Source organism: Canis aureus, chromosome 18, assembly GCF_053574225.1.
Source record: "Canis aureus isolate CA01 chromosome 18, VMU_Caureus_v.1.0, whole genome shotgun sequence".
Lineage (NCBI taxonomy): Eukaryota > Metazoa > Chordata > Mammalia > Carnivora > Canidae > Canis > Canis aureus.
The window spans coordinates 44,932,756-44,958,057 of NC_135628.1; the positions used below are offsets into that span (position 1 = coordinate 44,932,756).

At 39.3% G+C, this 25,302-nt stretch overlaps 1 protein-coding gene across 3 annotated transcripts; it reads right to left on the reverse strand.

Moving 5' to 3' along the window:
* Window positions 1-20,588, reverse strand: STEAP2 (STEAP2 metalloreductase). Of its 3 annotated transcripts, XM_077857050.1 has the most exons (6): window positions 19,243-19,478; window positions 15,488-15,678; window positions 12,286-12,810; window positions 8,658-9,185; window positions 6,173-6,337; window positions 1-4,031 (listed from the first exon to the last, which is right to left on the reverse strand). In XM_077857050.1, exons 3-6 carry the CDS (start codon window positions 12,775-12,777, stop codon window positions 3,744-3,746), a joined length of 1,473 nt encoding a protein of 490 aa, XP_077713176.1. In that variant the 5' UTR covers window positions 12,778-12,810; window positions 15,488-15,678; window positions 19,243-19,478; the 3' UTR covers window positions 1-3,743. The 3 variants fall into 3 exon arrangements, with proteins under 3 accessions (XP_077713176.1, XP_077713174.1, XP_077713175.1); XM_077857048.1 differs by lacking the exons at window positions 15,488-15,678; window positions 19,243-19,478 and adding an exon at window positions 20,214-20,588; XM_077857049.1 differs by lacking the exon at window positions 15,488-15,678.
* Window positions 20,589-25,302: the final 4,714 nt, after the last annotated feature.

Here is a 25,302-nt window from a genome sequence, read left to right on the forward strand (position 1 = left end):
TTTACCAGAATTTGTTTTATTGACTTATGAGCAACTGAAGATAGAGCATCTCATTTTCATGACAACACATCACAAGTAGAAATCTGAACACTGGACTGAGGCATGTTATACTATGTGTAGTAATACTTTAAGTCAAGAATTCACAAAATAATTTCAACACCAAATTTTAGGCTGTTTGAATACTAATTTCAAAACAGAGAGTCTGTAGATGGACACAGGTTCAGTGTTTATAGTAATCCTAAAGAAATATTTATGAGTTACATGTATGGGTACTTTAAAATATCACATAAGAAACCTTATATTTCACAAACAAATCTCTATTGGGGGCAAAACTCTTTGTACAGAATTTATTATGAAATAGTTTAATGGCAAAATGCAATTAAGAAGAATTAAAATTTTTTCATATTATGTAAGAGATAAACAATACAAAATTGGATATGATATATTCTTGAAGCCCTTTTACACAAATAATTTTCATAATTTGTAGGTATGAATATACCTTAAATTACTATTATCAAATTAATTTTGAAGTAAAATTCCTTAATCAAATTAAGATTAGGCTAATTCATAAGAAATTAATCAGGTAGTTTAATACTGGAGCTCACTAGCCATTCTATATGTAGCACAAAATAATTATCTCCAATAAATACCTATAAATATAATTTCTTCATACTTTAAAATATTTTAAAATTTAAATAAAAATCTCTACATGTAGACAATCTGGGCTAAATTTCCATATATGCCTTGAAAAATATATGTTCACATGAATATATTCTTACTTAAACATGATTTTAAATATTCTTAATAGAGGAGACATGAAATCTTCACACAAAAGCTAAATAAATAGCATGATTCAGCCCATGATTATTTTCCTCTTAGGAAAAAATTACTTAGTTTTTTGCATAGGATTAAGACTGGGCATATTTTCTACATTCTTATAATTTTCTCAGGGGCACTTCTCAAAATACAGATTGGTAAAGAATCCCCACTACTTTAAAGTACCGACCATTTTCTCACATCTAGCAAGAGCAGAATTCAATCCTACTTCTGAGGCCAGAGTAATGATTTTTAAAAAGGTAATTATGAGAAATAATGATTAAGAAAAAAAATCTGGTAGAAAATGGTAAAATAAAGCAATTAAAAGTCAAATAAATAAAAGTCAATATTTTTGTATCTTTAGAAAGGATTTTAAACATTTAGAATTATAATGAATATATTACATTTATTGTGAAACTTCAAAATTATTTCATCTTTGTAGTACTAAAAGGAAGATATTATCATGAGACAAAAGTTACATCCTATATACATTTTCATAAATTTTGTTTTTTTCACATTTTCAAAGGCCCCTTTTATCTGTAGTAGTGATAACATTATTTATATCATTGGCTATTTAATATACACATGCAGCAATATAATTCAATAGTCATCTAACTTTTAAAAATATTTCATTGTATTTTCACATTAAATGGTGAAAGCGTGGTCTTGACAGAGTGAAACTTGAGGAACAAATATTGAAAATATGCTGTTAATTTCAGTAGTGAGCTACAACAGTTTATGGGTGTCTCCCTTTAAAAGTTATCACCCAACTGAATTCCTACCAAGAACTAGCAAGTAAGTGATTATCAAGAGGGAAAGAACAAAATTAAAATAATATGAGAGAATCGAGTGATTTACCAAATTGACAGGTTGCAGTAGTCGGTAAAGAGCCAATGGTGGGAAAGGTAGCTTCCATAAATAAAACTCCTTCTAGGGGTGCCCAGTGGCTCAGCTGGTTAATGTCCGACCCTTGATCTTGGCTCAGGTCATGATCTCAGGATTGTGAGATCAAGCAAGCCCTGCACTGGGCCCCTGGGCATGTAGCTTGCTTAAGATTCTCTCTCTCTCCTCCCTCTGCCCCCAACAAAACTCCTTTTATTTTGGCTGCTGCATTCAGTAATACCTCAGTGGCTAAGTTTAGAAATGTTATAATTGCAGAATATATAATTACATAATGCATATAATTGTATCTTATCTGCAACTATTTTAATAAGGAAAGAACAAATGGGAAAAAATGTAGGGCATTCTAATCAAAGTTTGAACAAAATGCAATTTTAATGTGGAATGTCAGTACTGAAAAATTTTATGAATAATTTGTATGATTATATGTCTCTAGAGTAGATTTATAATTAACCACTCTTCTTAAAATCCTTCATGCTTGCAAACTGCTCGCTAATGAATGGTTGAATAGGCAGAAGGACCTCTCAGGAAGAGAAAAAGAGGTGACCAACACGACAGGGATTTTTAAAGGTTCTACAGGATCTCAGCCATTCATTAAAACTGCTATGGTCCTATCTCTGCTGGTGTCCCAACACTGTCTAGGGAATCACATGGACTGCCATGGGTCTCCAAGGTCATGTCCCAGGGAAGATCCTCTCGCAAGGTTAGGAACTGTATATCATCCCACAAGCAATTATAAATTTGTGACTGTAATATTTTCATAAATTTTTGATACCCACACACACTGTAAAGAATGTCAATGCCTTTATGACAAAAGAGGAAGCATCTAGATTGGCATCATGTTGGTAACGCATGTGGATGAAGCAGGGGCCATCAGCCTAGCGGTTAAAACTATAGCCTCTGAAATAGGATGGCTAGACTTGAATGCCAGCTCTGCCTCTTATTAACTGCATGATCTTGGGCAGATTATTTTTCTATCCTTCTGTTTTCTCATATGTAAAATAAGGATAACAACTACCTCTGTCACGGGGCTGCTGTAAATATTAACATGGGATAAGACAAATAGCTGAGAGCACTGCCTGGCATATTATAATCTCTCAGTGAATGTCAGTCAAATTTTATGCAAGATAGAGGGATGAATGGCTAAGATGCAACGCTGTAGATCAGCTGACCAATTACTGGTGGGTAAACTTCATAGCTTCCCTCTAACTAGAAACAACTTTAATATTCACAGGCGTGGTACAATGTTAGAAAAATCAATTTTGGAATCCAAATATTACAGTCTTCTCCCTAACCAACATAATAACATGCAAATGAAACTGCTCTGTAACAAGATAAGGAATGAAATCTTTCATGAGGTACGTATTATCAGTATGCATTTCATGTCTCCATTGCATTTCAAATATAATTTCAGATTCAAATTGTTTTTTTAAAATTTGTGTTTCTTCACAAATCACACTGGTTCATACAATTAATTACATTATTCAAACCCTATCTTCTGAGAAAAATATAGGAATGTTACCATTCACCCTTACCTAGATGCTAATGTAAGTGACCTTTCTTAAAGTTACTGTATGATTATGCATGTCTATTTCTTGAGCCGGATAACAATTAAAACCTTAGGTAAGCTTCAGAAACAAAGAACATATATCCATTAAATTATATTAAAACTTAAAACTCTGCTGGTTTGCAAGGTTATTTTTTTTTTTTTGGACATTATGCTGTATCTATATTATTAGCCAGAAATATCTTTGCCTGATAATGGAATACAGTTTGTCAAAGTAACAGAAATGTTACGGTTATGCAAAACAAAATGTACAAGTTGACTACAAAAATTCATAGTGCCAAAATAAGACATCTGTGAAAATTAATTTAAAAAAAACTGCCCACTAATTTGGTTGGGATCTTACTGGACAGATTTCAGGCCACATGAATTTGACAGTGCACTTGCAAATGAACATAAAGGAATTCATAACAATAATGGCATGAGTGGAACTCTACATGGCACCGGTGAGCACCATTTATCATCACATGACTGTAACCCTCTCTGGTGAGAGATGAGGAACTGCTCCTCCAACACCTTCTTCTAGAAATTGGCTCTTTTCCCAACCTTTTTTAATTCTCTTGAGCTTTCGGCTTATACATGGAAGGAGTAAAACGATCTTACCCAGAATTACAATTGAGGGCAAAACAAGAGCAAGGACGAAGTTTGGTGGTGTATAAAACCTGTAGTACTCTTCTTCAAAAGCTCGTTTCCATCCATAAATTAAAACATGGAAAGTACTTATGAGCAGAGCAACATATCCAAGTGTAGACTTGGGTAGAGGAGAAAGAAAAAGAAACAAAGAATAAGGAACAAATTATTCAAACTCAAAAATCAATGCATCCAGCTACACCAAGTTTATAGTGTGCTAAAACTATTTTATCTTACATTACTGACCTACTCTTTATTATCTACTAAATTAAAATTTAGTATTTCCACATATTTCATATATATTTAAGTGTTTGTCTTATTTTATACAAAGAAAGCCATATTGTATTTAGTTTCATACTCTGATTATTGGATCTTTTCCTCATGTCATTAAATATGAAACAAACCTTTTCCTCATGTCATTAAATATGAAAACATGACTCTTTATGCTTTATAATATTCTATTGAATGGATGTGTTATTGTTTACTTAATCATTCCTTTTTGTTTTTTTTTGAACGTTTACTCTGTTTTCAACTTTCCTCAATTATAATTCCTTTTTCTATATTTTGGTTTATTTCTTTAGAACTTATTTCTAATAGGGGGGTTACTGGTCAAAACATCTGGGTTTTCCTTAAGGGTACTGATGAAAACTGCAAAACTTCTTTACAAAGGTTAACCACATTTCCAACAGTTATGAGTATTAAAAAATTATATATATCTATATATGTAATATACACACACAATAAAATTAAGTGCTGAAGAGCATTCTCATGGGAATACGCCCCCCACACCCTGCCCCACATATATATACTAGTTGAAGGTAAATATGAAAAACCTGATAGTATTAGTATGTGATAGAATAGCATTTCAAACATGTGGCTTTATTGATCATTAAATCAAATTATTCAGAGTACTTCCATTAAGCAGTTCATAGGTGAAAATCTAAAAGGTCAGCATTCTGGGCTCCCTAAATCATTGTTTGATTAATTACTTTGAGAAATGGTCTATGTAACATTACATCAGTGTAATGATGTAATGTCTAACTTCATGGGGAAAGGATCGACTCTTTAGCAGAACTGTTCTGTTTTGCAGTTACTCATTTCAATTTAATGATCACTTGCATCCACCCAACACCTTTTATCAGAGAGCCTTCCATCTCTTTCAGGTATGATTAAACTGACAGTAGGAAAAGTATTCACATTTTCTTTCCTTCAAAAAGGAAAGACAAATTTAGACAGGGAGATGCCCTTAACTTGAATGAGCTCTTTAGATGACCTGGGGGGTAAAAACCTCAAATAGGCAAAAACAAAACAAAACAAAATTTAGTGTACCACCAAGTGACAGTCATCCACATATTGTACTATAAACCATTTGGATACAACCAATACTGACTGTGATAGTACAGGTGGGGTCTAAGCTTGAGTTACATATTTTAAAAATATGCATATTTGTTAAATAATTATTACTGGAGAAGGTAAATGTTTAATTTATTAAAGAATACAGTGCTGTTTTGAAACACCTTTGTATATACTCATAGGCACATATATACAACTAATATACTAAATACATATAATAACAAGATTCATAAGGTTGGTTGCTTATCATAATCCATCAGTCCAGTCACCTAATTTGCCACACATTTCTTTTACAATATTCAGACTGACCTTCTCCTCACTTGAATTCAAATTAATAAGATTTTTCTAGATTGATCAGGTGACTCAAAATATAAAGGAATTCTTTATTCACTGGTTGAGTAACAAACTGACTTTTGGCACTAAACTTGATCTAAGCTTCCCCATTCTCACTTTCCTTTTTTTTTTTTCTTTTTAAAGAATTTATTTATTTATTCATGAGAGATACAGAGAGAGAGGCAGAGACACAGGCAGAGGGTAGAAGTAGGCTCCCTTCAGAGAGCCTGTTGCAGAACTCAATCTCAGGACCCCGGGATCATGACCTAAGCCAAAGGCAGACGCTCAATCACTGAGTCACTGAGGCATCCCATCATTTTTTTTTCTTTTTAAAATGAGCCTTATCTGTAACGTTAGGCAGTGCTATCAAAGTCTTCTAGTAGAATCCTGTACTGGTCTTTTGCTTACTAAACCAGAATGGCCCTAAGCTGGCTTCCAGCAATTTTCATTCCTTGAGCTAACTGCATAAATGCAGCCCCAAAGGCACTCTTTTATAAAAAGCATATTTAAAATTAAACTGTACTTAACACTTAAATTCTATGCCGCCCAATCCCTCACGCAAAAAAGCCCACGTACCTGAATAAAACTGAATTCCCTCCAGTTTAAAGCATTGCTCACGGAAGGGATAGAGGTGACTGCCAGGAGAGACAGTAAGCCAAGGCTCATTATGCCAAAGGAGATATACATTTCAATTCTCCAAACTTCTTCCTCGTTCCAAGAGTTTTCAACATTGGCATGAACCTAACGAGAGCAAATGTGAATTTTCTTCATTTGGCAGAATATTCACCGATTCAGCGCAGTTCACTCTTGGAATAAGAATACATCATATATGGACAGATTTAAATTGTATTTTTTCAATTTAACAGACCGTGATGGAGAACCTATTACTGGATGGTATTGTTCCAGGTGTGGGGAAAAGAGAAGGGAGAGTTAAATAAAGGAAGACTAAGATTCTCTCTTTCCTGGCATAAATGTGAGGGGATGGGTCAGTCTGTCACCTACACTGTAATACATCACAGTCACAGGGAGTCTGGGGTCCTAAGACCAGGAATGTCAAGTGTTGGTTCCAAGGTGACATGAGAAAAATATTGGCAGTTAGACTTAGTTTTGAGGTACTTTACTAAGTTGATTTAAACTTGGTTGAATATTTTGGGTACATCCTGGCTTTAGATCAACTTAGAATCCAGGAAGAGAATTTCTAAATTATGTGTGCATCTTCCTCTCTCACTTGAAGAATATTTGTATGTCATTTGTTTCTCTTTTTTTTCTTTACCTTCTTTTCCTCAGAAAGCTGAGATCTCCTTATGGATAAAGTCATACTGAATGCAAATATTTACTCTCTTGAACTGCCTCACTGATGCACTTCTCCAACTCTTCAGTTGCCTCATTCCTATATAGTACTTCTTCAAATGTCTTTTCCTTACGTTGATAATACATATATGATCAAGTCAGACTTGATTAACTCTGAATATGTGGTATTCTGCATAGGGATTACTTTGAGAAATGTCAATTTACATGTAAACAATATAACTATAGTATAAATCAAAGGTTGGACTCTTCAGCCTAAAGCTTTGATTTAAATAAATATCTATTCATGGATAACAGATTCTAACTTAACACAGTTTAACTCTGTTCAGTTCCAGTTAACAAAAGAAACTTGAAATTAAAAAAAAGGAAAGCTAGTTCTGAGCATTAGGTCCCCGGAACAATCATACGAATATCCTGAAAAAAGCCACAGAGCTCCTCTGTGGAAAAAGGCTCTTATTATCTTCTTTGATGTCTATACAACAATACAGAACAACCACCAACCTCAGTAAACCCAGAGCTTACAACCTGCACCTACTTGGCCTCCCAGGCCATTCATTCATCCCACAAAACACTTTGTGAATGCCTTACTACGTGCCAGGCACAGTTCTAGGTGTTACACATACATCAGTGAACAAAACACACAAGATCCCTCCTCTCATAAACTTACATTCTGATGAGAGGAGGCAGACAACAGTAAATAAACAAGGAAAACATAAAGTGTATTACTGAAAAGAGTAAAAATTGAAAGTAGAACAGAGTAGGAGGGACTGGGGCGGGGGAGGGGGCAGTGGGAACACAGGGTTTGAGTCAGAAGCAGGTAGCAGAATTTAAAATGATGTCCAGGCTCGGCCTCTGTGAGAGGTGCGAACTGAGCAAACAATTAATGACCAGTGAGGGAGCTGGTGGAGCAAATATCAAACCCTTAGTATTTGGTTAAGTTGAAGAGGTATTTTTAGACAGACAATGGCTTAACGAACATCAATTCATTAATTTATTTCACATTATTTTATGTTGAGACAGGCATAAATACCAATGGCTATGCATTTGGATCATGATGCCATGGATCCTTATGAAATGCAAAAGTTGCCATTCGTTTTGCTACAGAGTCCTCGCTGTCATTGGTAAATACTACATCAAATAGCTTTGAGGAGACCCTTTATGCTCCATTTGCTGAATGGATATCATACTTTGCTCCTTCAAGCCCCTTTCACATGAAGCTTTCTGTGAGATTTTCTTAAAGAGCTAAGTGTTATAAAGGTTCACCTGAGGACCTAAAGCTTCACCTGAGTATTTTTCCTCCTTTTATTTTTGATAACAAAATCCTTGAAGATGTATGTCTCTTGATTCTGGCTTCCTATTCTGTTTTGTATTTTCACTGGTTCTAACTTTATCACAAATGTTTACTGAGAGTACCTTATCATTTCATGGAACACAGCCAATTATAAAACATTAAAATAACTGTTTAATGCTAAAAGCAATCATTGCAATCATAACATAAAAGAGAAAAAACAGCTAACCCTTTATTTCTGTTCTTATTCTTCAAAGAAAGGTACGGTAGCAGCTTTTATCTTAAATGATTTTGAATCAGCCACATAAACATTGTATAAAGAACAATTCTTTCCCCTCCCTTAATATACCAAAATTTCTATTACAAGGTCTGTAAAATTTGACACTATTTCAAATCTCACATTTTACAGATTATACTTATAAGGTATTTCACTAGTATCCAATAAATAACAAGCAAGTTCCATACCTGCTGATAAGCCATGTTGAGAAACAAGTATCTCTCTGACCTTCTCATTGGTAAGCAGAGGCTGTAGGCAACATGGACCGAAGCAAAGAAAAAACTTAGTAATCCAAGTTGTTTCCTGCACTGTAACCAGGTCTCCAACCAAGGCGGAAATTTCCTATACTTGGTGCCGTAATAAAGCTGATAAGCAGCTGCCAGGAGACCTGCTAGGTATACCAGAGACAGCAAAGTAATGGCAACTATGGGCAAGGTTTTATTCACAATCTCAATAGGAATCTTGTAAAAATCACTCTGCTGGTTTCTAGCATATGGATGTATCACATCTCTGACAAAGGAATATAGAAAGAAAAACGTGGCTAGGCTTATGGCTACCACCACTGGCCCTCTCCAGAGAGTAAATAGTCGCAGGGGTAAATTTTCAATCTCCCTGGCCGATGACAATGATCCCAAGTCAACAGGAATGAAATTCAGCTGACGGGCAAGTTCAATAACCTGTTGTCGAGCTTGAATATTGTTGCTGCATATATAGACCTGTGGCAAAAACAAAAGATTCATCGTTACTATTGTTTATGAAAATGGTGATGTTTGCACACTGCACCCACAGAGCATCGCTTATGACGACCTTGGGTGATGCAAAAAGTTAAGGAGATAAAGCATTTACTAACATTATTAATCTATTGATTAATAGGTCAAAACAGTGTCATAGAAACAATAAAGTCCTTGCTACCTGTGAGGACATGAAAATAAAATGCAGAAAATTCCTGCTGGAAGCTGGGATTGGGAAGTCCCCAGGGGAAGGAAGGTTTCTAGAACATGTGGTTCAGTAGCAGTGGCAAGGTAAGGTCTAGGGTGAGTTTGGGCTGCTGGCCATCCACTGGCTACTCTGGCTCTCACTCTGGGGTTGGCTCCCCCAGCCTCTGAGGACAATACCTAGTTCTAGGACTGTAGTGATTCTGTCTAGCAGAGGGATTACAAGCACTGTCCTTTAAAGATATTCAGCAATACAAGATGGGCATGGACTCTGGATGGTTGAATTTGCAATTAAAATCTCTAACTTATGTCACACTGCTGTACAATTATAAAATTTCTTTGAAAGGCCATGAGTAATCTCGGGTTATTATTATATGACTTCATTGATCAGAATATGAAATTCTTTCACCTGTGAATAACGATACTATACCTGCGTAAGGGAAAAATGGTATTATAAGGCTTAGTTAATTTAAATAGTAAAGCCACTGCCATTACCTAATACTAAGGTGTTACATCTATAAAATGAAATGATGGGTGGGGATGAGCGTGGACTTTCAAACTACCCAAACCTCTTATATTTCTGTAGTTAGAATTCAACTAATATTTGTTGAGCACAAATTCATTTCTGAAGTGAGCCACTATTACTTATGGGCAGGTCATCATCTCACTTGGGGCTAGAAAAATATTGCCATAAAGTCTCTGTTAATGTTTGGGGAAAACAAATTCTAAATATATCCCTGAAGTTGTTTACATAAGGTCTCTGGAACAGACCACACTGAAACACTTGCTTGCTAAAATGTGCATTTTGCTGACAATGTAGTGCTCTTTGGATCATTAATTTTACCTAACATGAGCAGATTAATAACAAAGTCAATATTATTTATACAAATGTCCATGAATTTCTAAAATGGAGTGGAGAAGAATACCTATATTCCAAAGAAATAAAGAAAAGCATTCTAAATTAATTTATTATAGCTGTGACAATGCTGACCATTTTTTACTTCTTGTAAAAAAAAACTTGTAATAAAACTTAAATATAAATATAACCTATAAACTATAACTTTTATTTAAATTTAAATAAATTTAAAATTCATTTAATTTATAAACCTAAAAGTATAAATCCAACATTTGTAACAAAAGTAGAATCCCTATGGAATACAAATCAAACTATTTCTGTGCTCACTTTGAATTCAAATCCATATTTTTTATAGATTTTTTTTAAAAGATTTTATTTATTTATTCATGAGAGACACACAGGGAGAGGCAGAGACACAGGCAGAGGGAGAAGCAGGCTCCCTGCAGGGAGTCTGATGCGGGACTTGATCCCAGGACCCCAGGATCATGCCCCAAGCCAAAGGCAGACGCTCAATCACTGAGCCACCCAGGTGCCCCTGTAGTTTGTATTTTTTGTAGTTTCCTATTTTTTGTAGTTGTTAAAGATCAAAATTATCAGAATTATGGGCAAAGGGTTAAATTTAGGTTTATCCCTAGTTTGGTGTATGCATTCCTAAACTTTGGATATATGAAAGAAAAAAGGATTTAGAAATAGCCTCTAGGAAAGCTGGGAAGTATATAATCTTTTACTAGTCTTCCAAAGTAAAGACTTAAAATGAATAGTTATCATGATCTGATATGCCATGTTCAGTGATATAATACCTGACTTCATTTTCTAAGGTATTTAATCTAAGGCATGAACTGTCTTTACGAACAAAAATAATGAAAGTATTTTATCGTCAAGCTTACCTATGATGCATGACTACACCTTTAAAAGACTTGTAAGGTGCACTATTTTATATGTTTACTTATAAAGGCTCTCATTCCATAAAGGCATTGATGGAGCTCCCCATATGCTTTATTCTCAAGTCAAACTGGATAGAACCCATACTCTAAAAAAGAACCCAAGAAATCCAATCTGCTTCCCTACACAGATTAAAATCTAGACTTTAAATAAAACGAACTGCATAAAATAAAAAGGCACTTCTAAAGCATTCTTCTTGAGGCTCATACTAAATAGTGTTGCATACACAGATGGAATACTGTTACCAAACAGCTGCCAGGAAGAAGGGAGGGGAGAGCTAGGGAGGGAGGGAGAGAGTTGGGGAGATAGAGAGAAGAAGAAAAAAGGCATGTTTGTTATTGTTTCTATTTCTGAGGAAGCCAGGAGAGACTCAATGTAATGTGTGCCGTTATTCATCGGCCAACTTTGCCTTTTCCCGAATTAGCTGGTAATAACAGAAAGTCCAAGTAATTTTCTCCACTTTCCACACTATTTGATAGGGGTAGAAATGCACCCTTACAAGGTCAGGACATAAGTTTTCAGGTGCTCAGACACAGTTTTCAAAATGATAATCACTGGAGAGTGTCAGAATTTGATTTTTAAATGTAGGACATTTGTTTCACTACTTAAATACAGAATACCAGACAAATACCAATAAAATTGGGGATTAAGAGGTACCAACTTCCAGTTTTAAATACATCATGGAGATGAAAAGTACAGCACAGGGAACATAGTCGATAGTATTGTAATAATGTTGTGCAGTGGGGCACCTGGATGGTTCGCTTGGTTAAGCCTCTGCCTTTAGTTCGGGTCACGGTCCTTGAGTCGTGGGATGGAGCCCCGTGTTGGGCTTCCTGCTCAGTGGGGAGTCTGCTTCTCCCTCTCCCAATTTGTGCTTTCTCTCTCTTGTCCCTCAAAATAAATAAAATTAAAAAAAAATTATAACGTCGTACAGTGACAGATGGTGACTGCACTTGTCGTGGTGAGCACTGAGCGATGTGCAGATTGTCAAACCATGATATTATATACCCGGAAACTAACATTGTATGTCAACTATACTTCAATAACTAAAGAAAAAATGAAAGAAAAAAAAAAAAAACATACCTGCCGGCTGGCATCCTTGGGTCCTAACTGAAGGGCCCAAGCTGAGACAACATTAAAGCCTTTGACAATCAGAGAATCTGGGAATAATGAAGCCAAATATTCTGCGTTGGATTCTGGGTATTGGTTTATCCTCATGTTATTGCTCACATCAATCAGGATTTTACCCACAAGCAGATGTCTCAGGTCCCAAAGGGAGGTGTAATGTTCTCTATGCAGAGCAACAAATATTATATTTGTTTTTGTTAGAGCATCTTCATGGTGAGTGACGTCTACCACGTGAGGAAAAAATTCAGAAGCAAACTTAGGATTTCTACTTCCTATCACCACATGATAGCCACATCTAATAAGTCGAATCGTCAGTGATTTGGCAAAATCCCCACTTCCAATCACACCTACAGTGACCTTCCTTGCATCTTTGATACCATTTATGCCATTAGGCAAAAAAGTTTCGCTAAGGTTCTTAGGGCTTCCCATCATAGAGATCGATTCCATGATATGGGCTCTTTCAAGATCACCAGAGATGTCCTAAGGGAGAGAAAATAAAATCTTCATCAATTACCTATTACCCAACAGTCATATACTTCCAGACATTATAGTAATACCCCTCATTTACAGAAGTAAAATATTTTAGCAAGCTATAAAACCTGGAACCCAGCAAGACACAATTTGTAGGCTAAAAAAGGATGTCAGAGTAGAAAAATGAACTGTCACAAAGTTGATATGCTAAAGTGGGGCTTCTGAAATTTTAATGGACACATGAATCACCCGAGAATCTTATTAAAATTCAGATTCTGATTCAGTAGGTCTGGAGTGAGGCCCAAGATTCTCCCTTTCGAACAAGGTGATACAAATGATGCTGGTCTACTGACCTCTGAGCAGCGAGTCACTACAGCACAAAAGGCAAGAGACTTTAGTTTCACCTAGAATTTTTTTAAAAGCACAGTTCTACCAAGTCAGATTATCCAGTTTTTGCAGCAGATCAGAGGCAGCCAGTCAGAAATTCCACTAGAGGTGGAGGTGATGTGCTGGCATGTGAAGAGCATATATAACACGAGAAGACAGAAAAAGCCACCAAAAAAACGATTTAAAAATGGCTAGAATCGTTTGAGGTAGAGTCTATAAATTATCCTATATACCAATAGCTAAAGAGAGTAAGATAAATCAGTTAATAAAAAATGACCCCCCCCCGGCATTTAAATAATATTTTAAGAAAAACAGGCTTCAAAATATAACGAAGGATTAATTAAATACCATTTACTTCTATCATTCACTCTTATCCTACAATTTATTAAGACAGCTTCCCGACAAAAAAACAGGATTAGTAATGTGTTTATGGTCTTAAATTACACAATACTTATGAAATCTTTTTCTTCCCCTTTTATTTGTTGGCTTAAATACAGTGAAGTTATTTTGCCTGAAAAACATCTGTCAAATTCACTTCTACTTAGGGGACTAACATCTGAAATGTTGATATTTGTAATAACATGCTCAAGAAGACACATCAAATGGCCATGAATCAGTGTTGCTGTTGGATCTGAACAAAATATACTCTTCCAGATGCCTGGGTGGCTCAGAGGTTGAGCGTCTGCCTTTGGCCCGGGGTGTGATCCTGGGGTTCTGGGATTGATTCCCACATCAGGCTCCTGTGTGGAGCCTTCTTCTCCCTCTGCCTGTGTCTCTGTCTCTCTCCCTCTCTCTGGTCTCTCACGAATTTAAAAAAAAAAGAAAAAGGAATCTTTAAAAAAAATCTTAAAAAAATAAAATGAAATTTGAAATTTATTAGAGCCAGAAAACCCCCACTTTTTACCCTACAAATGGACCACAATGACTCCCCAAACCCTGTCAGTTAATCTTTAGAAAACCAGTATTACCTAATCCTTGTATAGCACACTTCATGTGCCATCTGTAGGCACTTTTTATGTTAACGGATTGAACCCCATGACTGCTTGATGAGACAGCTGTTAATAATGTCATGCTTGTTTTGAACATGAGGAAACTGAGACATGTAGAAGAGCATTAATTTGTCCAAGGTGGTAAGTGAGAAAGTCAGGGAGCCAGGATTAGAATCCAGGCAGCCCAGCTAAGGCACGTGTCACTTTGGTGCAAGTACAGAATTTAGAGAAAGGGCCTTGTTCTTTGGGGGAGAGGGGCTGAGTGGGACAGTGATGGTTGTGCTCAGGTCAGTGTATTCTCCTTCTTGGGCATGGTTCACTCCTCAGCATTACCTAGTGATCTTAATGTCTAACTCAGATCCTGAGAAAGGAGAAGACTCACTATTTTTGCATCTATTACACGTTTCATTTCACTTTTCAAGATAGAAGGGGTGGGAATTATCTGCTTCCCATGCACTCAGAAGGCCAGGCAGAGGTCAGAGGCACCAGAGTAGTACAAAACATCAATATCCTCTTGGAGGTATCATAAGCTATCTTGGGAATCAAGAGCAGTTAAAGGAGACAGAAGTCATACAATCGATGATCATTTCATTCAGGCATCCAAGGTGAACTGGCCAACCTACCCCTAATCATATATGCCACCTAAGGGGGAAGAGTTATTAGACTCACACACAGGAAACCAAGTGTCCTATATCCCAGTCCTGAATTCTGAGTAGAGATTGTGGCATCTCTCAAATCTAAGAATTGCCGCACTGGCTTTCATATACACAATAAAGCATGAAGTTTGCTGACTCTGCCTGGTGCTATGAGAGTCAGAGGATCCCACCACTTGATAAGTGGAGAAGCAGAATTGTAATCTCAGAGCTGCTTCTTCCCACAGGGGAGAATGGCCCCCTAAAGCAGTGGTTCTCAGCTCTATCTGCACACTGAAATGGCCCAAGGAGCTTGCAATCCAGTGACACCTAGTTACCTCCAGCCAGATCTTGTTTAATTGGTCTGGAGTCCAGCTTGGGCATCAGGCTTTTTTTTTTTTTAATTGTTCATTGGGTGTTTTAATTAATATGCAGCTGTATTTGAAAACAACGCTACTAAAAGGTTCAGAATTCAAGCTAATACTTAGCTTGGCATTTGGAAATAACAAATGTGGCTTTTTGATCCTCAAGCTCATTTTTGCACTGTGGTTTGTGATCACGAAAAATAACACTAGCAAGAGAATAACTGTTGCCTGGAATGCAGGAAGCTGAGGAACATGCATGTTGTCCCTCCCCATCTCCTACTCAGGCAGGAGCAGTTTCGGAAGGACCACTCACTATTTTGCAATTTCCCTTTTATCCACTTTCTGGAAAGTCAGTACTACTCCTTAAAATGTGTCATCCCATTGCACGGCATATTTTGTTCCTGTTGTTTCACAACATTCAAAGTTCAGGATGTCCAGTGACGCTATCTTCTCCTTCTGGCTGACAAGCGACTCCAGCTCTCCGGGCATCAGAGGCTCTGCTGACTGGAGTAGATGGGAGTTTCTAAGTGACCTGACTCTCTCTAGAATACTATCAAACTTTAATGTGAATATGATCACCTGGGATCTTGTTAAAATGAACATTCTGATTCTCTACGTCTGGCATGAGGCTCAAGAGTCTGTGTTTCTCCAGAGCTCCCAGATGATGCCCCTTGTCCTAGTGGTTTGTGGGCCACACTTTGACTACCAAGGTCTTGGAGTCTCTCTACCTTTTCATTTGATGTGATTCTCAGGTGACACAGACTAAAGAATTGAGAAGGTTATACATTTATGGAAAGTTTTGTTTATGCGGTACTGAGGAGAAAGGACAGGCTGAGGCTTCTGAAATCTTGTTTTCTGAGTCTCTTTCCTCTGTTATATGGAAAACAAAGAGGTTGTACCTAACTCCTGCAGTCCAATACTAAAATCCTTTTGTTTCCAAGTCTTAAAACTATAAAATCATAGTAATATCACTACTTTATATTTAACACTGTGACACTTCAACTTCATGAGCTTGACTTAAAAGTGTGATTTAGGTAGCACATGGAGGGACACCTGGGTGGCTCAGCTGTTGAGCATCTGCCTTCGGCTAGGGCGTGATCCTAGAGTCTTGGGATGGAGTCCCACATGTGGCTCCCTGTGTGGGGCCTGCTTCTCCCTCTGCATGTGTCTCTGCCTCTCTCTCTGTGTCTCTCATGAATAAATAAATAAAACCTTAAAAAAAAAAGTAGCACATGGATTCCTTGAAATTTCAAGGTCACAGTTTTCCTGAGTGGCCATTCAACTTGCTGTTTGCATTCAATACTTGAAGTATATCATCAGGGTCAAAGAATTGGATTATACTCAGCTACATGGCCTCCTGAGATTCTGTTTAGAAGGGTTTCCTTGACATTCCTCGGCTGAATGGCAGCTGTTATGCTATATAAATAGAACCTAATTTGTTTCACATACAAACATCTAGGGCATTAATTTTTAAATGATAGTAACTCTGAAAGGGGCTGTCCTCAGAGATCTGGGTGACATCCATAACTTGATGATTTAGACATGTTATCAAGTAAATATAATTCCCCCAGGGCCATGAGAGGCTGTGGGTGTATTTTTGCCTCTCCAAGTCCACATCTGAACCTTTCTTCTTCTCCTCTCCTGCAAACACTCAGCTCCTAAGAGGCCGGTGGCACCTTATAAAACCTCCCTGTAAGCATTGCTGTCATCTATTGACTTCCAGCTTACTCTTTATCACTAGTGACTTTGACATACATAGTCTTCCTCTCCGTGCCAACAGTTGTCATCCTTTTCTGGGATGTTCTGGGATGTCTTCACTCAAGTGGATAAACCACTCAACCTCACATCCTCTTGTTTCCATCAGTCGTTAAACCAAAAACAATGAATCTCTGCCTCCATCCGACTCAGCCATTCACTTTCTGATATCTCCAAACACTATCTCCGAACCTTCCAATAATCTTAGTCAGATATTTGCAGTGACTAATTCAAGTCAGCAGAAAAAATCTGATGCATTGACCTGCTATTTTCTCACTATCAACCTCCTCCTGGTTTCTCATTACCTACCTAAATTCTACAGCATACAGTTATGGTCACTTGCTTAAAAAGATCAACTCTTGTTAAAGGCTAAATATTTGTGTCCACCCCCGCCCCTGCCAAATTCTTATGCTGAAATCCTAAATCCCAATGGGAAGGTATTAAAAGGTATGGACTTTGGAAGGTGATTGGGTCATGAGGGTCGAACCCTACTGAATGGAATTTGTGCTCTTATAAAATAGGTCTTGGAGAGCTCTTTCTCTCTTTCTGACAAGTGAAGACAGCAAGAAGATGATAGTCTATGAACCAGGAAGTGGGTCCCCATCAGACCCTGAATCTGCCTTGTAAGAAAGAATGCAACAAATAGGGTTTGTTGTTGAATGTATCAAAAAGATGTGAGGACCAAAAGAAATGTAATGATAGGTCTATAGGTAAGATCCCTTTCTTTGCTGATCAAGACAGGGCAGCCCAAAGTGAGTGAGATGTCAGTGTCATGGTTACTGGCTGAGCTCCGAATAAACGTCTCTCCTGATGTCCTGATTGTGTCCTTTGAAACTGCAGTCCTAGTCTTTCCAGCTTTTTTTTAATGTCTTTTTTTTTTAATTTAATTTATTTATGGTAGTCACACAGAGAGAGAGAGGCAGAGACATAGGCAGAGGGAGAAGCAGGCTCCATGCAGGGAGCCCGACGTGGGATTCGATCCCGGGTCTCCAGGATCGCGCCCTGGACCAAAGGCAGGCGCTAAACCGCTGCACCACCCAGGGATCCCGTCTTTCCAGCTTCTGATGTACCCTCTTCCTCACCTTTCTTACTCACTTATGATCCTTTCCTTAAAATGTGTTTGCCTTTGGGATCCCTGGGTGGCGCAGCGGTTTGGCGCCTGCCTTTGGCCCAGGGCGCGATCCTGGAGACCCGGGATCGAATCCCACGTCGGGCTCCCGGTGCATGGAGCCTGCTTCTCCCTCTGCCTGTGTCTCTGCCTCTCTCTCTCTCTCTCTCTCTCTCTGTGACTATCCTAAATAAATAAATAAAATATTAAAAAAAAAAATGTGTTTGCCTTTATCTGTGCTACCTTTTCAGTACTAAAGTATAATAACGCTCATTCACTACATTTTCCATGTCACCAGTAAAACTTGAATATAGCTTCTCACTTCCTCTTTGTACAATTAGCTCAATTTATCATTGTTTATATTGTCTCAACCACCCCCCCCCCCGTACCCACCGCCCCAACGCACACAAAAAAGAGGGGCTAGCTAGGTGAAAGAAACTGCAAACCATTTCTAAATAGCCTGCAAAATCTCTAGGATGGGTATTGTTCTTCTGTAAATAGCTTTTAAGCTTGGAAACAGCAGAGGGAGAGAGACAAGGTAAAAACGAAAACACAACAGACTCACTTGAAAGAAAAAATAAATAGATCAACACAACCAAGAAATAAAACAGGTGGAATGACTGGGGGGGTTGGGGGGGTGGGGGGGAAGGCACGGACGAGGTGGTTTGGAGAGAATTTTAAGCGTTGCTGGTAGTGGGGCCTTTGCTGGGGCTCAATCTCCAATCTTGAGGGTGGGGGAAGGGGCAGGAGTTCAAATTCTACTTCTCCCAATTTCACCCACAGTGATGAGTGAGAATTAAGCACGGCCCGGAGTAAGTTTTTCCACCTAAAAAATGAACTGCCCGAGGAGTAAAACTTGACACCAATCCCCGTCCAAGGGGTGGGGAAGATAATAAACGGAAATCTGCGGACAACATTTTCTTTATGTCTCTGCTCCATTTTAAGAGCAAGATATTTAGGGCATAATTTTCAACAAGTTTTGGCTGAGGCTGAACACAGGGTTCAAAGAAAATCCAGGACATGAGAGAAGAGGCCAATCACCTCCTAACACACGACGGCCCAAGCACGCCAGGGTCGCATCATCGGCCAATAAACAAGATGAGCCCGGGAACACTTGCCCGCACCGCGGCGCTGCGCGACGGCCTGGGAGGTGCGGGGCGGGGGCGGGGGCGGGGGCGGGGGTCCCTCCCGCGGGGTGCTCCTACCTGGGGCGGCCTCTCCCGGCCTCCTGGCTCCTGGGCCCAGCCTCGGGACTTTCTGGGGAGCCCGCCGAAGAGCACGAGCAGTAGCAGGCGGCCTCGGGGGCACAGACCGCCTTCCCCAGCCAGCCCTGCGGCTCCCCAGCTCCAGGGGCGCGCGCGGGGCCCGGGGCGGACGCCCGCAGAGGGCGCGGCAGCGGGGAGGACCGAGCAGCGCGCGGCCACCACTGCCCCTGGACCCTCGGCTCCGCCGCCGCCGCCGCCGCCGCCGCCGCCACCTGGTCTCGCGCTCCTACGCGCCCCGCTCACCTCTGCGCCCGCCCTGCGCCCCCCCTCCCCGCGCCCGGCCGGGGCGAGCCCGGCAGCTCTGCGGCCGCGGCGCCCACGCCCCAGGGGCCCGGCCCGGCTGCAGGGCCTCGGGGCCGCGCCTCCGACCGGCGGCTGCAGGCGTTTGGCGCGGCGGTGGCGCTCCCGCGGCTTCCCCGCCTCCCCGCGCCGGAGCGCGCACCGCCCGGGAGGAGGCGGGGGAGGGAGGCGCGCGGAGGCCGGCCCCGCAGTGACGCGCAGAGCGCGGCCCTGGGGGGCCCGGGGACGCCGACCCGAGGGCGCTGCGGCGCCGGGAGCTGCCCGGGAGCTCGGCGGGGTCCGGGCGGGCGCGGGCAGAGCGGGGGAGGCCGGAGAGCGCCGGGCGGGAGCCGGGCGGCTGCGCTCCAGCGGGGGCATCCCCCCTGCCCCCGGAGCCGCGGAGCGTCCGCCCTCGCCCGCACCCCCTCCCCCCGCCCGCCGTCCTTCGGAAGCAGCAGCTCCAGGAAAGGCGAGCCCGGCTCGGTGCTGCGCAGTCGCCCTCCCGCTCCGCACTTGGCCTTTCCGCGCCCGTGCACCGCCCCGCGCCCCGTCCCCGTTGCACACTCTCCAGTTCCTGACGCGTCTCCAAGAACCGGCCGCGGCTTTTCCTCTCCGTGTTCCCTTGCCCTCACCTCGACCCGGCCACGCCGTCTGTTGTCAGGATGGCGTCCTTGTACTAGAATGTCCAGAAATGCCCTTTCGTGAGCCGTATTTTAAAGCTCCCTCGCATAGAAGGATCCTCACGGCCCGCCGACTGCAGATTAGTCTGTTGACTTTGACCTTCGCTGTAGCTGGTGCCAAGCCAGCTCTGGAGTTGGGGAACGCAGGGGCGGACCGGGGAGTCGGGACAAGTGTGTTCCTGGGACGAGCCACTGAACGCTCCGGGCCGCAGTGGCCTTGAATGCCCGGGGGGTCTCTGAGCTGCCGGGCTCTGGCTTTGCGATCCTGTAAATTCTCGCCCTGCAGACTACCGAGTAGTCTGACTCCTCTGTCTTCTGCAAGAGATCTTTACTCTCGCAATGAAAATCAATTTGGGAAAATTCTCAAAGTTGGGTCGATTTGTTCATACGTTAGTAAATTATCATTTCAGCAAGCTAAGTTGAAAAATTCTCTCTTCCTGGTGGCTTATTAACCAGGAAAAAAAGAAAAAAAAAAAAAAAACAACGGAGAAGGGGGTCTTGGATCGATCGTTGGGACAACTGCACTTTCCCCTCTGTAGTCCATTCAGATTAACCTTTGCAAATGCAGCTTTGGAAATACATTCTCTGTTTGACTTGACATTTGCGCCCTCCCCCACCGCCAAATATTATTAAGGTTTAAAGTTTAGGCATAGGCTGAGCTTTTAGTGATGTTGAGGTATTGACAACTGGCGAAATTCTTTCCATTTTGGTAACTAGAAAAAAATAGTTAAAATTTATACCAATTTTTATTTTTTTGCTTCAGTACTACTCTCAAATAATGAAATTAGCTTGCTTTCTTTCTTTCTTTCTTTCTTTCTTTCTTTCTTTCTTTCTTAAGCACTTTTGGAGGACTACTAGAAGAAATTCATGATTCTTAGTAGTTTAATGAAAAGTAGGCAGCTTTATCATTTTTTTAAACAATAGCATTACATAACTTTCACAAAGGGTTATTTAAAAATAGAGCACTTTCTAAGTATCCTAAAACTACAAATTATTGTGTAAAGCATATAGGTAAACCATATATTTTATTTTATATTATTATTATTTATTTTTAAAGATTTTATTATTTTATTTCTACAACCTGGGGCTCCAACTCACAACCCAGACATAAAAAGTTGCACGCTTACCAATTAAGCCAGCCAGGTGTCCCTAAACAGTGTATTTTAAATATTTTTAAGAGCTGTCTTAACAGTGGACTATCCCCCTCACCAAAAAAAAACAAGTTATATTCGAAATAATTTAAGAGAGAAACAGTCAATAATTTGCAATTTCCAGAAGGAATATCCACCTTGCTTATTTGAACTATTAAACAAATATCCTTGACGGAAAACCTCATGCTGCCAAATGTGGCCCCCAAAACTGTTGGCACTGATGCAAAGCATGATTTCTTCCAGGGTAATTGAAATTTTTACTACTGTTTTTGAGTTGGAGTTTTAGAGTATAAAAATGATTTTGCAAGATTTTTCCAGGTCATGATGTGCTCTTTGAGAAATCTCTACAGTTCCCTGAAGTAGTAATTGATTCTACTGAAGAGCAGCAGTAATTTCATTAAATGGATCTCTAGTGGCCTAGACGTGTGAACACGATTCTTTTCTTTGACTATTATAACTTTAGAATGGTAGTTCCCAAAGTGTATAACTTCAAGCACTTGTTCCTGAAGATGCTCCTCCAGTAATTCATTCACTACAAAGATATTTATTGAGCTCCTACTATATCCCCCAGCTGAGCCACTAGAAACAATGGTGAAGAACACAGATATATTTACCTGTCCTGTTAGCAGTTATAGTTTGGTGGGAAAGATAAATTAGTAAACAAGTGTAAATAAGATTTATACTAATTTCTTTATGCAAATAAGTATAAATCATGATGAAAACAACAGACTTTGAGATAAATAATAAGAACTTTTTTATTTTAGATTCTTGAGGAATATTAATGGATTAGAGGCTCAGAATTTCTACTGTAAAGACATTTACTTAATCGAGTCCCAGTAAATCCCCAAATTTGTTTTGAGCACTGAAACTTTGTGAGGAATGCATATTCATAAAATAAAACCATTTTTTTGTTACTTTTTTGAAGCCAAGAGATCCAATGAACATACATTTGTCAATGGATATTGATATATTTAATAGATTTATAAATATACATATAATATATTTGAAATAGGTTTTGAAGACAGATGATATAGAAACATTTATAAGTATGTTCATATATTTTAATAGATTTATAAGAATAAATATTTTTATGGATACTGTCTGAAGAAAACATGGCAGAAACATTTACAAATCTTTTAAAGTATATGAATGTGCATCTGTAGTTAACATTGTTTCATGAACATATTTCCATATATCAACATGGTCTAGATACTTAATTCTTAATCCCTATGTAGCCCATAATATTGGTATGCAATCATTTTCTTAACCCTGAGTTTTAGGAAAATACATTTTCTGATGCTTTTACTATTATAATTAATAGTGCTTTAGCTTCTTTGAACGATTTACTTTGGCAGGTAATAAGTGGAGGGAATATTTCTTTATTAAACATTTAAAAAGTGTATTTTGTATTTTTTATTATTTTTAAAAAGATGTTATTTATTTGAGAGAGAGAAAGAGAGCAAGCATTAGCAGGGGGAGCGGCATAAGGAGAGGAAGAAGCAGGCTCCCTGCTCAGCAGGGAGCCAGATATGTAGCTGGATCCCAAGGACCCTGGGATCACGACATGAGCAGAAAGCAGACACACTTGACTGATCCATCCAGGCCCCAAAATGTGTATTTTTTTTTTAAGATTTTATTTTTAAGTAATCTCTACACCCAAAATGGGGCTCAAACTTACAACCCCAAGATCAAGAATCACATGCTCTACTGACTGAGCCAGCCAGGCACCTCTAAAAAATGAATATTTTTTAAAAATGATAAAAATGTCAGTATAAGAAGATTTGATTCTGAATCTCGTGGATGACGACGTTGTAGCTGAGTATAGCCATGCAATTTCAGAGCCTCTGTTTTTTTGCATGTATTATTGCGTTGGTGCCTAGCAAACCTTGTCAAACCTTACTGAGAGAACTCTTATAGCTGAACAACAACAAAAAGAAAAAAAGAAAAAAAATTATAAAATAGATGAAAGATTTTAATACATATTTCTTCAAAGAAGATATGCAAATGGGTAATAAGATCATGGAAAGATGCTCAACATCCTCAATTCTCAGAGAAATGCAAATCAAAACCATATGAGATATCATGTCACATCCACTAGGATGGATATAATCAGAAGTCAGTATCGCAATATCAAGTGTTGGTGAGGAAGTGGAGAATTTAGAACCCTTATGTGTTGCTGGTGGAAATGTAAAATGGTGCAGTTACTTTGGAAAACAGTTGGACAATTCCACTCTTTAGTGTTGAAAATATGTCTATAGAAACATTTGCACATAAATGTTTATTGCAGCATTATTCATAATAGCTCAAAAGTAGAAACAACCCAATGTCTATCAACTCTTTAAATTAAGGAATGTATAAAGGAAAGGTAGTATATCCATATGAGGGATGTGATTCACATGGTATTATAAAAAGGAATGAAGTACTGATACAGACAGACAATATGGATGAATCTTGAAAAAGTATGCTAAATGAACACTGCCGGACACAAAAGCCAGTATAGTCTATGATTCCATTATATAAGATGTCTAGAATAGGGAAATCCTAAAACAGAAAATGAATTAGTAGTTGCTAATCTACTGCCTGGTGGGGAGGGGAGTGGGGAATTATTGCTTAATGGGTAGGGAGTTTCTTTTTGAAAATGAAAATATTGATGAAAATATTGATGGAATTAGATAGTAATGATGGTTGTACAAGTTTGTGAATATACTAAAAACCATTGCATTGTACACTTGAAAAGTGGACTTTATAGTATGTGAATTACATCTCAATTATTTTTTTTTAATTTATTTATTTATGATAGTCACAGAGAGAGAGAGAGAGAGAGAGAGAGAGGCAGAGACACAGGCAGAGGGAGAAGCAGGCTCCATGCACAGGAGCCCGATGTGGGATTCGATCCCGGGTCCCCAGGATCGCGCCCTGGGCCAAAGGCAGGTGCCAAACCGCTACACCACCCAGAGATCCCCGAGAGAGAGAGAGAGAGAGACTCTTAAGCAGACTATGTGCTCAGCATGGAGCCCAATATGGGCTTTAATCTCAAGACCCTGAGATCATGACCTGAACCAAAATGAAGAGTTGATGGTTAACTGATTGAGCCACACTGGCATCCCACATCTTTTACTTTCTAAGTCTTAATGTAATAAGGATCAACCATACCCAAGCCTGGTTGCCTTGTTCATAACTTAGCACTTTGGTTGAAATACTGCTGGGTAAATGAAAATGGCAGCATGTTGCAGCACAAATTTATGGACCAGAAGTTAGAATGTCTTCAATGACTTATGTGAGCCTTGGTAAGTGGCTTAACAACTCTGGGTCTTAGGTGGTGTCTTGAAAATGAAGACCGATCTTCAGATCCCTTCAATGTCTAAAATTCTATGACATTTTCAGTTATACTAACTATTGTTCTGTGATATGTTGTCATGCACACCAAGTACTTAATACAGAGATGTGTCTTTCAAGGTGTCTGACTTTCTTGTGGTATTACTGGGAGTTGATGGGTGGTTGGCCCTTTTCTCATTCTTTGGGATCAGTTTGAAGACACAGGTAAATTCTCCAAAGAGCAGAAGGGAAAATGGTCAAAAGTAGGTACTATATAGATTATTTAAGATTGAAAAATTAACTGGAAAGTTCACACTTGGCTGCATAGTAGTTAAAGAATCATTCCTGATTTTTTTTCTATCTTTTTTTTAACTCATCATATTCTTTTGATGACATTTTGGGCACCATCTTTACCAGCCACCATGTAAAATGGAGAAAACCCTTGTGGTAGCTGATCTCCAAAGATGGCCTTCCAGTGAGTTATACCTTCCAGTCTTCATGCCTTGTATAGTCTTTCCCAACACTGAATCTGGGCTGGCTCCATATAACAAATAGACTACAGTAGTCACAATGCT

Coding starts and splice junctions, on each gene's coding strand:
- STEAP2 (XM_077857048.1), bottom strand. CDS start 12,777: ATGGAATCGATCTCTATGATGGGAAGCCCTAAGAACCTTAGCGAAACT. Junction 6,338..8,657: donor TCAACATGGCTTATCAGCAG/GTATGGAACTTG, acceptor TGCTCTCGTTAG/GTTCATGCCAATGTTGAAAA. Junction 4,032..6,172: donor GGGAATTCAGTTTTATTCAG/GTACGTGGGCTT, acceptor CCTCTACCCAAG/TCTACACTTGGATATGTTGC.